Source organism: Opisthocomus hoazin, chromosome 23, assembly GCF_030867145.1.
Source record: "Opisthocomus hoazin isolate bOpiHoa1 chromosome 23, bOpiHoa1.hap1, whole genome shotgun sequence".
Lineage (NCBI taxonomy): Eukaryota > Metazoa > Chordata > Aves > Opisthocomiformes > Opisthocomidae > Opisthocomus > Opisthocomus hoazin.
This window is the reverse complement of record NC_134436.1, coordinates 3,119,684-3,131,462: the sequence shown is the minus strand read 5'-3', so window position 1 is coordinate 3,131,462 and position 11,779 is coordinate 3,119,684. Positions and strand designations below refer to the sequence as shown.

General features: G+C 39.7%; 1 protein-coding gene across 13 annotated transcripts in view; it reads left to right on the top strand.

The window, feature by feature from the left end:
- The window catches only part of ANKHD1 (ankyrin repeat and KH domain containing 1), a 120,426-nt gene that overhangs the window by 53,875 nt on the left and 54,772 nt on the right, over positions 1 to 11,779 (top strand). For all 13 annotated transcript variants that reach the window (XM_075442254.1, XM_075442241.1, XM_075442253.1 and 10 more), the window contains exons 7-10: positions 45 to 139; positions 3,584 to 3,821; positions 4,038 to 4,229; positions 5,669 to 5,778. In XM_075442254.1, coding sequence (XP_075298369.1) covers positions 45 to 139; positions 3,584 to 3,821; positions 4,038 to 4,229; positions 5,669 to 5,778 — 635 coding nt within the window. The remainder of the gene's footprint in view (positions 1 to 44; positions 140 to 3,583; positions 3,822 to 4,037; positions 4,230 to 5,668; positions 5,779 to 11,779) is intronic.

Below are 11,779 nucleotides of genomic sequence, written 5' to 3'. Positions count from 1 at the left end.
TATGGTACTAAATGCTTATTTATTTTCATCTGTTTTATTTGAAGGCCATTTAGATATGGTTCGTTTTTTGCTTGAAGCTGGAGCTGATCAAGAACATAAAACAGATGAGATGCACACAGCGCTAATGGAGGCCTGCATGGTAAATAATCTTTGTTTGTACTGCTCCATTTTCAATGAGAGGAATAAGAGAGATGATAAAATAAAGTGAGCCTTTGTTAACAAGCTGGTTTGGGTCTGCAAGTGAGTGTATGTTAGCTTTTATTGTAAGAAAGCCTTTACTGTAGTTACCACAGTTGGCCAGCTTCTCTGTCTAATTGGTCACAGGGAAAAATAATTTTAATTTTTGGGGGCATGATGCATTGTTTTAAATGCTCCCTGTGTGAAGTGTAGGGGTAACTAATCCGCAGTGCAGTAAAGTAGTAGGTTAAGCCCAAGTTACTTACACTGCAAAACAAATAGTTAGTTTTCCACCTTTGTCTTTATAAATACCGTCTCAGATCATCATGATAGGAGCCTTCCAGAAGGGCGCTGAGCTGGATGACTAATGCATTGCACTTGTCCTTTCACCACTCCAGGAAGTGTTTTGCATGTAGAGATGGTTTGCTCTCTTCTAGTTTTCTGTAAATGGTGCTATGAGGTTTTTCTTTTGAAAAGAAAAGTGTAGGTCAAAAATAGTTTAGTTCTCAGTTCTTGGGCCATTCATATAATTTCAAAGGTGCCATTGAGTTAAATCTTACCTTTCTAGGAGCTTCATCTGTAAAAGTATATCTGCAACTGTTTTTGGTCAGACTTTAGGTTACCTTTTATGTATTCTTCAAGCTTGGGAACTTCTCTGAAGAAAGAACAAGGACCTTGTTTTCATAGGAAGCACAGCGAATGGAGGAAAACTTAATTTGCTCCCAGTAGCATGTAATCCTGAGAAGACAGGCTGCAATCTTCCTCCAGTCTTCTGAGAGATGGAGGATCAAGTGTTCTTTTAGTGCAGTTGTGAGGTGATGATGCAAGTGACCAAGGTCAGATGATAATGTCTTGAGCTGTGTTGAAGTCTGCTGATAGTGAGATGGTAATAATATCCTTGAATAGTCTTCCCTGTATGAAAGCTTAGTGCCAATAAGGAATTCAAAAGGATGTAGTTGCAGTGGGTGTAAGCTGTCACCTAAAGGAGATTGCAGCATGACTGCGAACTAAATGTTTTAATCAGCCCACTGTTCTGTTTAGGTTTAGTCTCTCCCTTTTTTTTTTTTTTTTTTTTTTTATTTCATGGTGATACAGTCTGAGCAATGGGTTGACTTGGAGGCTATGAAGTGTCTTGCTTGGAGAACATAAAGTTGTGTGGGTTGCCTGCATGTTTTTAGCTCTTGGATGTTTCAGACTAGTTTGCATTACAGAGTGCATATTGACCCTTAAAAGCAGCAGAGAGGAAACTGACCCTTTGAAGTCCCAACTCCGTGTTGAATGATGGAGTTTGTTCCTTGTTATCTTTTGGCTGCACCCTTGTGGAAGGGAACCATTCCACCAAATCAGTGTGACTTTTTCCGGTCTTCACTGTTTTCAAACTAATGAATGCTGCAAATACAGGAAGCTGAGATATCTAATCTCTGATCACCAATTATACTGTAATTGCCTCTGAGTTTTAGTATGTTTTGGTCAAGATGGAGTGCCACACCTAGGATAATGCATTTAGTTAGATGAGGTGGTTGTTGGTTTTAGTCAGCTTCTCTGAAAACAGCCTGGTTTTAATTTACAGACTTGATTGCTGTCAATCTCAGTTTACTTACTACCTGCTTTGTGGTCAACTGAAGACAAGGGTTGACAGGAGTCGTGTGTTTGATATCCCTCTTGTTCCTTTTTCTGTAGCTCTCTGTTAGCTATTTGAGTTACTGGCTGACAATTCTGGTGAGATCACAATGGGGAACTGGTAGCTCACTTGAGGTTGCTGTTCTATTAAGAACATAAGAAGTTCTTTAATTTTGGGAATTAGTGGAATTCTTAGCTTTAAAACTTCATAAATCGCCCGTAGGTATCAGTGCCCTAGCCCAGGCATCTCTGGTTTGAACCTTGGACAGAGAGGTCTTCTAATGTCTTTTTTTTTTTTTTTTTCCCTTCCCTTTAGTATCGCCCAACTTTATTTAGATTTCATTCCAAGGACACAATATAAAAACATCTGCTGTTTGCCACTGATATTGGCCCTTTTTATGTCTTCCTCAGGAAGAAATATTCTTTAGCTCTCTAGCAAAATCTGTCAGTAGGCATTGGGGCTAGTTTAAAGAATTAATCCAGTTTAACTGTCAAATCCCAGGAGAACCACTGTGTCAGGTAAATCATCAAAGCTGGCTGACAGTTTACTCCTTATGGAAGGACCGCATATTTCTGTGGATGGCAAATGGAATGACTGGGGTGATATGTACCTAATACCTATGCAGCTACAGTATGCAAGGCAGCAAGTGGTTTTCTCTCCACTGAGAGATACAAAGAGCATGCTTCAATTCTTTTATCTGGAATTCTCTTTCCATCCTTAAGTTATCCTATTAATTGCGTATGCTGAAGAGAGGTCTAGTATGAAACATCCTCTGATTAGACCCTCAGACCTTCTATAACTCACTGAGCACTCTTTGCACGACTTGAACCTTCCCCCTTCATTAGGTGCAGATCGTAATCTGTTGTAGTTTTCCAAGATCTCTTCTCCAAATTGTTCCACAAGTTTGGGGTCCCAGTTTCTTAAGTTATGTAGGAGAGAGAAACTGTGTGAGTGTTTCTTTTTTCATAATGCCAAAGCTTCTTTGTTTCCCCTTTTCAGACGTATTGTGGCTCTCTACAAACCACACCTTCAGTGAAACATGGCTTTTTGGTACTTGGTCTATTTCAAGTAACTTTGAGGAGTTTAGTAGTAGTTTCTTGAGAAACTTGACAGCTGCCTTTATATTGCTTTGATTGGTAAGGGCTCAGACGGTCTCCTCTGGCAGTCCTAATTCTCTTCCTTCTATGACCAAGATTGCTTCACTGCAAGGCAGTTTTTAATCTCCTTTAAGATTTGAGTCTTCACTCCTCCTGTTACCTACCTCATTGTAACCCACTTCAGTTTCTCTGCAGGTGTCTGTCTCAGGATCTGTCAGTTGGAGATTTTTTTTTTTGTCTGTAGGAGCCATGAATCAACTACAAAGAAAAAGATCTTATTCCCGATGCTTGTTTTGGGGCTTAGTCATGGGGTGGGTTTATTACTTATAGTACTTGTTTGCTCTCTCTATTACTTCAGTGTCCCAGGTATTTTGCTGGATATTTAAGAAAGTTTTACCCTGTAACTCTTTGCTTACTCTCCCCAGAAAAACAAAAAACCAACATATATCTAGCTCTTTTTTCCTTATGCATTTAAACCTAACTTAGATGTAGGTGGAAACCTAAGTGTCAGTTTAATCGTGTCAGTTTGATCAAGTATTGCCATAACTATGTCATAAATTGAACCCTCATAAGTACAAAACCCCTGTCTTTTTAGGATCATTTTCAGACCTAGTATAATAGTGGTTGCAACTACAGCATCAAGTGACTTGAACTGTTTCTGATTTTTGTATTCACCTTTGTTTTGTAGGATGGACATGTGGAAGTGGCACGCTTGCTTTTAGACAGTGGTGCTCAAGTGAATATGCCTGCAGATTCATTTGAATCTCCACTCACACTGGCTGCTTGTGGTGGACACGTGGAGTTAGCAGCTCTTCTGATTGAAAGAGGAGCTAACCTGGAGGAAGTTAATGATGAAGGTTATACTCCTCTGATGGAAGCTGCCCGGGAAGGTCATGAAGAGATGGTAGCCTTGCTACTGGCACAAGGTGAGATCACTGTTGTTTCTTGAGCGTTTGTTATGAAGAATGCAGTGTTGACCATTTGCCATTAGGTATTGTGTGCAAATTCCTCTGATGTAGCATGTGTCTGTCACTGCTCGTTGCTGTAACTACAGAGCAAACACCCAAACTGTGGAGGTGATGAACATTCACCTTCCTGCCCTATGTCTGGTTGGTTAAAATAACAGCTATTTTGTTTCCTAGGGGCAAATATAAATGCGCAGACAGAAGAAACGCAGGAAACAGCTCTTACTCTGGCATGTTGTGGAGGGTTTTCTGAAGTAGCTGACTTCCTTATTAAGGCAGGAGCTGATATAGAACTTGGTTGCTCAACACCTCTGATGGAAGCTGCTCAAGAGGGTCATCTTGAGTTGGTGAAATACTTGCTGGCAGCAGGTATGTGTACAGTGCAAATGATCCAGTCCACAGATATTATAGACTCAATGATCTATATGATTTAGAATATACCTAGGCTTGATGGTGGCAGTGTTGTAACAAGAAACTGTGTTCTCAGATACTTTAGCAAGAAGAAAAAAGCATATGTTATACATTGTAATATTGTTTGATGCTGTTAACAAAGTGCCTCATGGAGCGCTGGATTCTGGTGTGTATCTAAAAAACAAAGTTCTTTAGGAACATTGTTTCTAGCCAGCTGTATTTAGGACAAAATGTTAATACAGATAATGCTTGTTTCTTTATATTACTCTAGCTTTGAGCCTGATTATCTGCAGTCAGTCTCCCTGAATAACTACCACTTCAGGAATTGTGCCCTGGGAAATAGTGTGCAAGACAAATTCTGGAATGTGCTGAATTTCTGTAGTGAATGAGTTTTACCTACTACATTATGCAGTAGTAAAAATTAAATTTTGCTGGAGCTGGGGGGAAATGACACTTCAGTGTTCATCTGTCAGTTTAAAATTAGTAGCAACTGAAGTGTAGTAATCCTGCTTAAAATAATAAATAAAAAGGAGCTGCATCTTGAAAATCTTCCTTGTTATAGGAGGTGATTTATATGTATGCTCTTTTCTAAGCATAAGGATAAAATTGTCTGGATTTGTAATTCTAGAAAGTAATGCTCCCTGTTCATCGAGGGACAGTAACAACTGTGTCTCTTTGTGCAGTGATACCAGCATGTGACATCGGTCACCAGCTCACTCGGAACGCTGCTTGCACTTTGCTTCTGATAATGTAGAAAGTTAAATGAGGACCCTTGTTTTGGCATCAGTGAATCTCTAAATATATCTCATACCTTGAAAATAAGAGAAAGGCTAATCACGTTGGCATTTTTCTTGAAGAATGATGCATTACACAGAAAGAATCATGCGCAGTTTTCACGTAGCTGGCATATGAAGCTAGTCAGATTATTTCAACAAAATGGTTTCAAAGCAAATGATGTTAAAGAGCAGGGAAGAAATGAAATTTATAGAAGTATATGGTCTTGTAGTATTAGCACTAATTCAATAACATGCATTTTGTCTGGTTTTCCTTGGCATGCAGATCCTTGTCAAATGGATAGTCTAGACAACTGTCTGGATTCACTTTTATTTGTTGTAATAACTTAAATCTTCTAAAATTGCTATAGAGGAAACGTAGGAAGAAGTGAGCATATAGGTTTAAATGCTTGTATTGGCAGTCGTGCTTTTTCCCAGCCTTGGCTCATCCCCTCTCCTCAGAGTATTTTTACTGTAAGAGCAATGCCCTTGGGCTGTGGAAGCTGTTGGTCAGTAGGATATAGCTGTTGTCACAGATAAAGTGCCTTGGTTTTTGTGTTTATCTGATATGAAATACTTGATAAGGAGATGTCCAATAAGAAAAAACTAATGCTGTGTTTCTAGGAGCTAATGTTCATGCCACCACGGCGACAGGAGATACAGCTTTGACCTATGCCTGTGAAAATGGACATACTGATGTTGCAGATGTGTTGCTTCAAGCTGGTGCTGATTTGGTAAGACTTCTGCTGCATCTTGTGGGGAAAGTACTTTGGTTTCAAACTGTATGCCAAAGCTTATACGCTTATAGAGCAGGAATATGAATTTCAATTGCTAAAATCATCTATGGGTGTGAAAAGAGCCATGAAAGAAACTTTAAAAAGCCTGCATATTCTGTTTGGTCTAAAAAATAAAAATTTATTGAGTAATCTTTCATTCATTAAGTGAACAGTTTTAGCAGTAACTTAGAATTGTGGCAGTTGATTATCTTCATTGCCGTATAATCCAAAAGTTTAAATGTTTAGCAGGATGTGTTTTCTGCATTGCCTTTATTCATTATGCTACTTCATTATTCCCAAACTCTTGTGGATTAGAGTTTACCTCTTCCACTGCTCTGAATTTAAAATGTTTTAGTATTAGGCGCTACTGCTTCTCTATTTTAGTGTTACTTTCTGAACACTGTGACTCTCTTAATTGTTTAAAAGTACAACACAAAAAACCCCAAACTAAGCAATGCCTTCTAAATGACCAGCATAATATATCTTTGCTTTGTTACAGAACTCCTTTCTTTCTTGTAACTCTTGTTTTTAGCATATTGCTTTCACAGTGTTTATTTTCTGTAATGCATTTAATCATAACAAAGTTGTTTACATAATTGCCTTGACTCTTTTCATATTATGTAGTGGAAGACCTAAAACTGCCTCTTCATCAGCTGCAGGGGTATAATGTTTGTTTGGCTTTTAAGCAGTGAAAAACAATTGATGTGTTAGTCTTCTAAAGGAGTTTAGGAGCTCTATGTCGAATAAGGCGTAAGCAGGGAAGATTGTTCTTTTGGCTGCCTTTTCTCTTTTTTTCACCACTATTCTCCTTTTTCCATACTGTCTGCTTGTGTGGCTTTTTTTTTGGTTTGGGGAGAGGTTGGGCTTTTTTGTTGGATATTTTAGGGGTTTTTGTTCCTTTTAAATAATAAGAGTTCCAGAATAGTTTATCGTTCAAGTGATAAAACAACATCTTGATTAAGTTACTTAAATTTCAGTCTTAAATGAAGTATATTATTTTCTTAAGTTTATATTTACAAATATAAATAAATGAATACTGTAATTGTGAGTGAATAATACTTCCACTCTTCTTTGTGAATATACTTTTTTCAGGCCTTATTAATTCTTCTGTAGTAAAGCTGTGCTTGATATGTTCCTACCAGGAAGGAAGGTCATGTTAATGGGGGGGGGGGTGGTGGTGGTGGTGTGTGTCTCTGGACTTTTTGGCACACCTGCTCCACTTTGCTCAATTCAGTGTTGGTTATTGAGCATCAGTCACTTAAGTAGAGACAGGTTAGATTTTGGAGGTTTTTACTGGCTGTTTAAAAGAAATATTTAGGTACTTGGTTATAAACAGATATAATCCATCAAGTATTTTGTAGTGAGGAGCAAACCCTGAAACAAAAAAGTATGTAAATTGCTATGCATGAATGAGATGCTGCTTAAATGCAACTTCAAATTGTTAGATTTGTGTCATATTTTTCCTCTCATCACTAAGGTGAGCAGGGCTTGTGGCCTTCAGCATCTAGTTCTGATCAGTATTGTTGAGAAAAATCTCTTGACTTTCTAAAGTAAAGTTTTATATTACTGCATTTTCTTGTATTGCCAATCAAAATGGGGAGATGTCAAGAAAAATATGGTAAGGAAGTGAAGGAAAATTGTACATGAAAGGGAGACCTGCCATATAAATCTACCAGTTTTGAATTCTGATTGTAAGTAAATGGGGAAATGCCTGCAAAACTGCAGTGTTGCTTATGGCAGGTGCCTTCGGTCTGCAGCAGTTTCCTTTCAAACCTCTGTGTTGCTTTCCTTTATTAGAGGTTGTAAGCGGTTTTGAATAAATTTGTTACCTTTCGTAGTTGTTCTGAGGAAGTTTTCTGAAGTGTGTTGTCTTACTGCCGGCGTATGAAAAAGCTGCTTTGGCAGTACTGTGGGAGACTGTTCTTCTAGATTTTAGTTTTCGTTAGTAATTTAAATGAGGTCAGGTGATTTCATGAAGTTGTCCCAGGAAGTCTGTGGTGGCGTGGGGAACTGAAGGCAAACCTGGACTTAGACCTCTAGTCTGTCTGTCTTCATTCATCTAGTTAAGTTTGCTTTCCTTCTGGTGTTCAGACACAGTAAATGAAAGAACATCTCTAGTTGCTTTTCTTGCTTTCCTTTTCCATCTTCCAATTTTCATCTTTCCTGGGATTGCTTTCACTAATGTTTCATTGTTTTCCTGAAACCTTCTTTAGACCTGAGGTTTGTATCACAGTCACCAAGGAGCTGGACATACAATATCTTACCCTGTTGTGGAGCAGTCCTTTTTAAGGAGAATACTGGTTATGTCTTAAACAGTAAAATAAAACAGGGTTGAGAGCGGTTCTCTGATTGCAAGGACAAATGGCACCCACTGAATGCATCCATGCTGTGCAGCACTGGGCTTGGCAGGTTACTGAGCCTGGCGCTGTGCCCTTGTGTCTGTAAGAATTCAGTGGCTACGTCGCAGCCCACTAGAGTGGTGTTCTCATAACACAATAGTGGGAGCGTTCATTGGACACCCCTGGGTTGCGGGATGAGGTCCTGATGGGTTCCTGGGGGGGTGCGAGGCCTCCAAGTCAAGTAGAGACTAACTTGATACCACATTTTCCATGCTGCCTGTTGGGAACAGTCCCCGGTGACCTCCTCCCCTGTGGTTCTTGACAGGGACAGAACTGTGCCAGGAAAGCTGCAAAGGAATAAGCAGTGTGAATGACTAGTGATCCCAGGCCTAAGCTTGTCTCCTGGCCCTGTTTTATTTACCTGCAGAGATGTAGGCATTGCTGGATTTTGCAGTTGTTACTTTATTGTTTTGTGAACCACCTGCATATTCTGTTTTATTCCAGACCAGGAAGGCAAGGAGCATAGTTTTTGAGAATTTTTCTTCTCCCTGATTCTAGATTGAGGAAAGAAAATTGATCTTTCTTCCCCAAATGCTCTTGAGTTAAAGGAACAATAAACACTGGCTGTCAAGATCAGTTCGCCCATTTCTTCCTGATGCAGAGCCTTTATTCCATGATTTTGAAAGCATATAATCTACTACAAGACCTTTATTCTTTCTTGGCTTCTCAGGTCTCTCTTAATTGCCAGGAGGTCAGGACTGAGTGGGATTTGAGTTGCAGACTTCAAGACCGCAGGTGTGAAGAGGATCCTCTTTCATGCTGGGTTAGCCAAGTTGACAGAGGGCAGGAGATGTTTCTGTCAGGGTGTTCCCTGTGTTGTGCTCACTGAAAGGTGAAGTCTTCCAACATTTCTGAAGTTAACGCAACTCACTCTACTGAACCAATTCCTGTGCGTTGCTCATGTCCACTTCAGGTTTTGTCAATCTCGAAATAGAACCTTGAGCTAAAGTTTGAGCAAGTTGTATGAGGGTATAACTCGGGTGGTGAGAGACTGCAACAGGTTGCCCAGAGTAGTTGTGGATGCCCCATGCTTGGTAAAGTTCAAGGTCAATTTGGACAAGGCTTTGAGCAACCTGATCTAGTGGAAGATGTCCCTGCCCGTGGCAGGGTGTTGGACTAGATGGTCTCTGAAGGTCCCATCCAACTCAAACCATTCTGTGGTATGATAAGCAAACCTAGCCTCCTAGTCCCCTGTAGAGTTTTGTCTGAGCTGGGGGCGATTATTACCACCACATTTCAGCCCAAAAAGGTGCCTGTTCTTGCAAGTAGAAAATGGGAACTCTCGCTTTTCAGGGCCTCATCCTCTGGCCTAGGTATCAAATATGTAATTTAGTTTGAGAACCAGTGAAGATCTCGAGAGCTCTGTTAAATTCATTAAGGAATGTGGCTTTGTAAGAACCAGGAGGACTAAAAGAAAATGATGGGTGAGATGAACTTTCTTCATTTTTGTGGTTAATTTTTCCTTAAAACTCTGCAGTGGCAAGTTATACTAGAAATGAACAGTGTCAGAGTACACGCTCATCTGTTTTTGTCTGCTGGAGAGCTGCTCAATCGTGTATGGTATTTTGATGAGTTTGTATGTCCTTGTGACTAACTGTTTATGAAGTCTGGCTTGTTACCAATTATTCTGATGCTTTTCTGATGCCCTTCCTTAAGGGATCTGTCTTTGCCATGTCCTTACAGGGACAAAGTTGGCCTGTCAAAATGTGTAACAAAATTAGCTTGGCAGGCATACACCTTTCCTTGTTAATGTATGCATTTTGATATCTGCTTGCTTTTGCCAATTATATGAATGACGTAATATGAGGCACATATGAAGACTTCAGCCTGTGATCCCATCTGTGCCTTAGTTGCATTCTAATTCTTTTATTACCTACAGGACTAGAGATTTTCTGGGTCTTAGTCTGAGCTCCTGCCACTGGACCAAATGTAAATTTTATTTGTTTACAGACTTCTTTATGGGGACAAAACACATTAGATTTTGTGATTAATAGGAGTAAAAATTTTGGAGATTAGAACTCTAAAATACAATTTGATAAAAACATTTTTTTGGGATGATGATGTGGTTTAATAGCTTCAGGAAAAAACCCCATCACTTCAGTAATACAGACAAATCTGTGTGGCAAGGATTTGTCTGATCTCAAAGGGGAGAGGAGACTTTTGTTTTTCCTATGAGTTCTCTTTTTCCCCTTCTTGTCTTTACCAGCAGTTACGTTCATCTCAAAGCTTGTGTAAAGTAACACGTGTGGTGCATGTATGTTCCCACAGGAACTAGGTTAAGAACTGTAAAGCTCACAAAGAGTGTTGGTGATAGTTGATGAGAGGTCATATCCTGCTTTTAAGCTGTATACCTTTCTATAAACTAGAAATGCCTGTTTGGATGCCTGTGCCCTTTTAATGTAGAATCAGACCTGGATGAAGTGCTGCGCACTGAAGATTCCAGTCTCTTTCAAAGCGAGATTGCTCTGGACAAGGTGATTGCATCTTTCCCTGTTTCAGTGTACCTGAAAACAAGAGATTGTTCTTTTCTGGACAGCGATAAGATCACAGCTTTTCTCAGCTGAAAGTACAGAAATGAGTTTTAAATTGGGATTTTCTGATCTGGGTTGCCTTGCAGCTGTATGTGAGGCTCTGCTGTACAGGAGAGTTGATCTACTGATGGAGTTTCTTTCTACTACAAGATAGATGGGTGCTTTTATGCTGAAATTGAGAGATGGAAGAGAACCCCCAAGGACAGCTTCATCCTTGCATTTTTCTCATTTTACACCTCCAAGGTCTCCCCAAAGCTCTTTATACTTGTTAAGATTCCACACATGGCTTTCCTTAAAAGACTAAAACTGGCTACGTGGCACCCACATAACTCCAGCTGAAGGAAAAAAAAAAAAGGCATGCCAAACTACCTCTTGATTCTTCCCCTATGACAAAATATTTTTAGACAGGTGTTTTTGTCATTGCAGGGATCATTGCTTTGCCTTCAGCTGATAACATCCCTCATGCTAACATGGCTCCTTAAGTAGAAATTCAGTTTCCTTTGTGTAAGACACACTGCATGTTTGATGCAGTGTGCATAAGGCAGCATTTAAACGTCTACAAAAGTAGCCAATACTTCATAGATTTGAATGAAACCGTGCTGGAGAAGGATATGTTGTTGTTACGGTGAGGGGTATGAGAAGCTGTCATATTTTTGCATACTGTTTCTTGAACCATCAAGGGGAGTTCAGGGATTTTAGGTCTTTTTTAGACTTGGCCCTCAGTCTTCTACAAGTAAAGCAAAAGATTGTAGGACATGTAAAGCTAATTTTTGTAGTTAACACCTTTTGGATGTTGTGTTGCAGTCTCTGGATGGTGCAAAGTGCAATGGAAGTCCTCTCTCTGGCCAGAAGTGCACAAAAAATCATCTTGTATTTAACGAGATGCTGTGTATGACCTTTGTTCTCTCTTCATGAATCTGAATGGCTTGTGATAGGAGTCTTAACAGGCGACAGCTGCATTGCTTGGTCTTACCTTTGTGCTTGCTTGCCTAATTCCAGCAAAACAGTTTTCAGCTGGTCTATCTGATC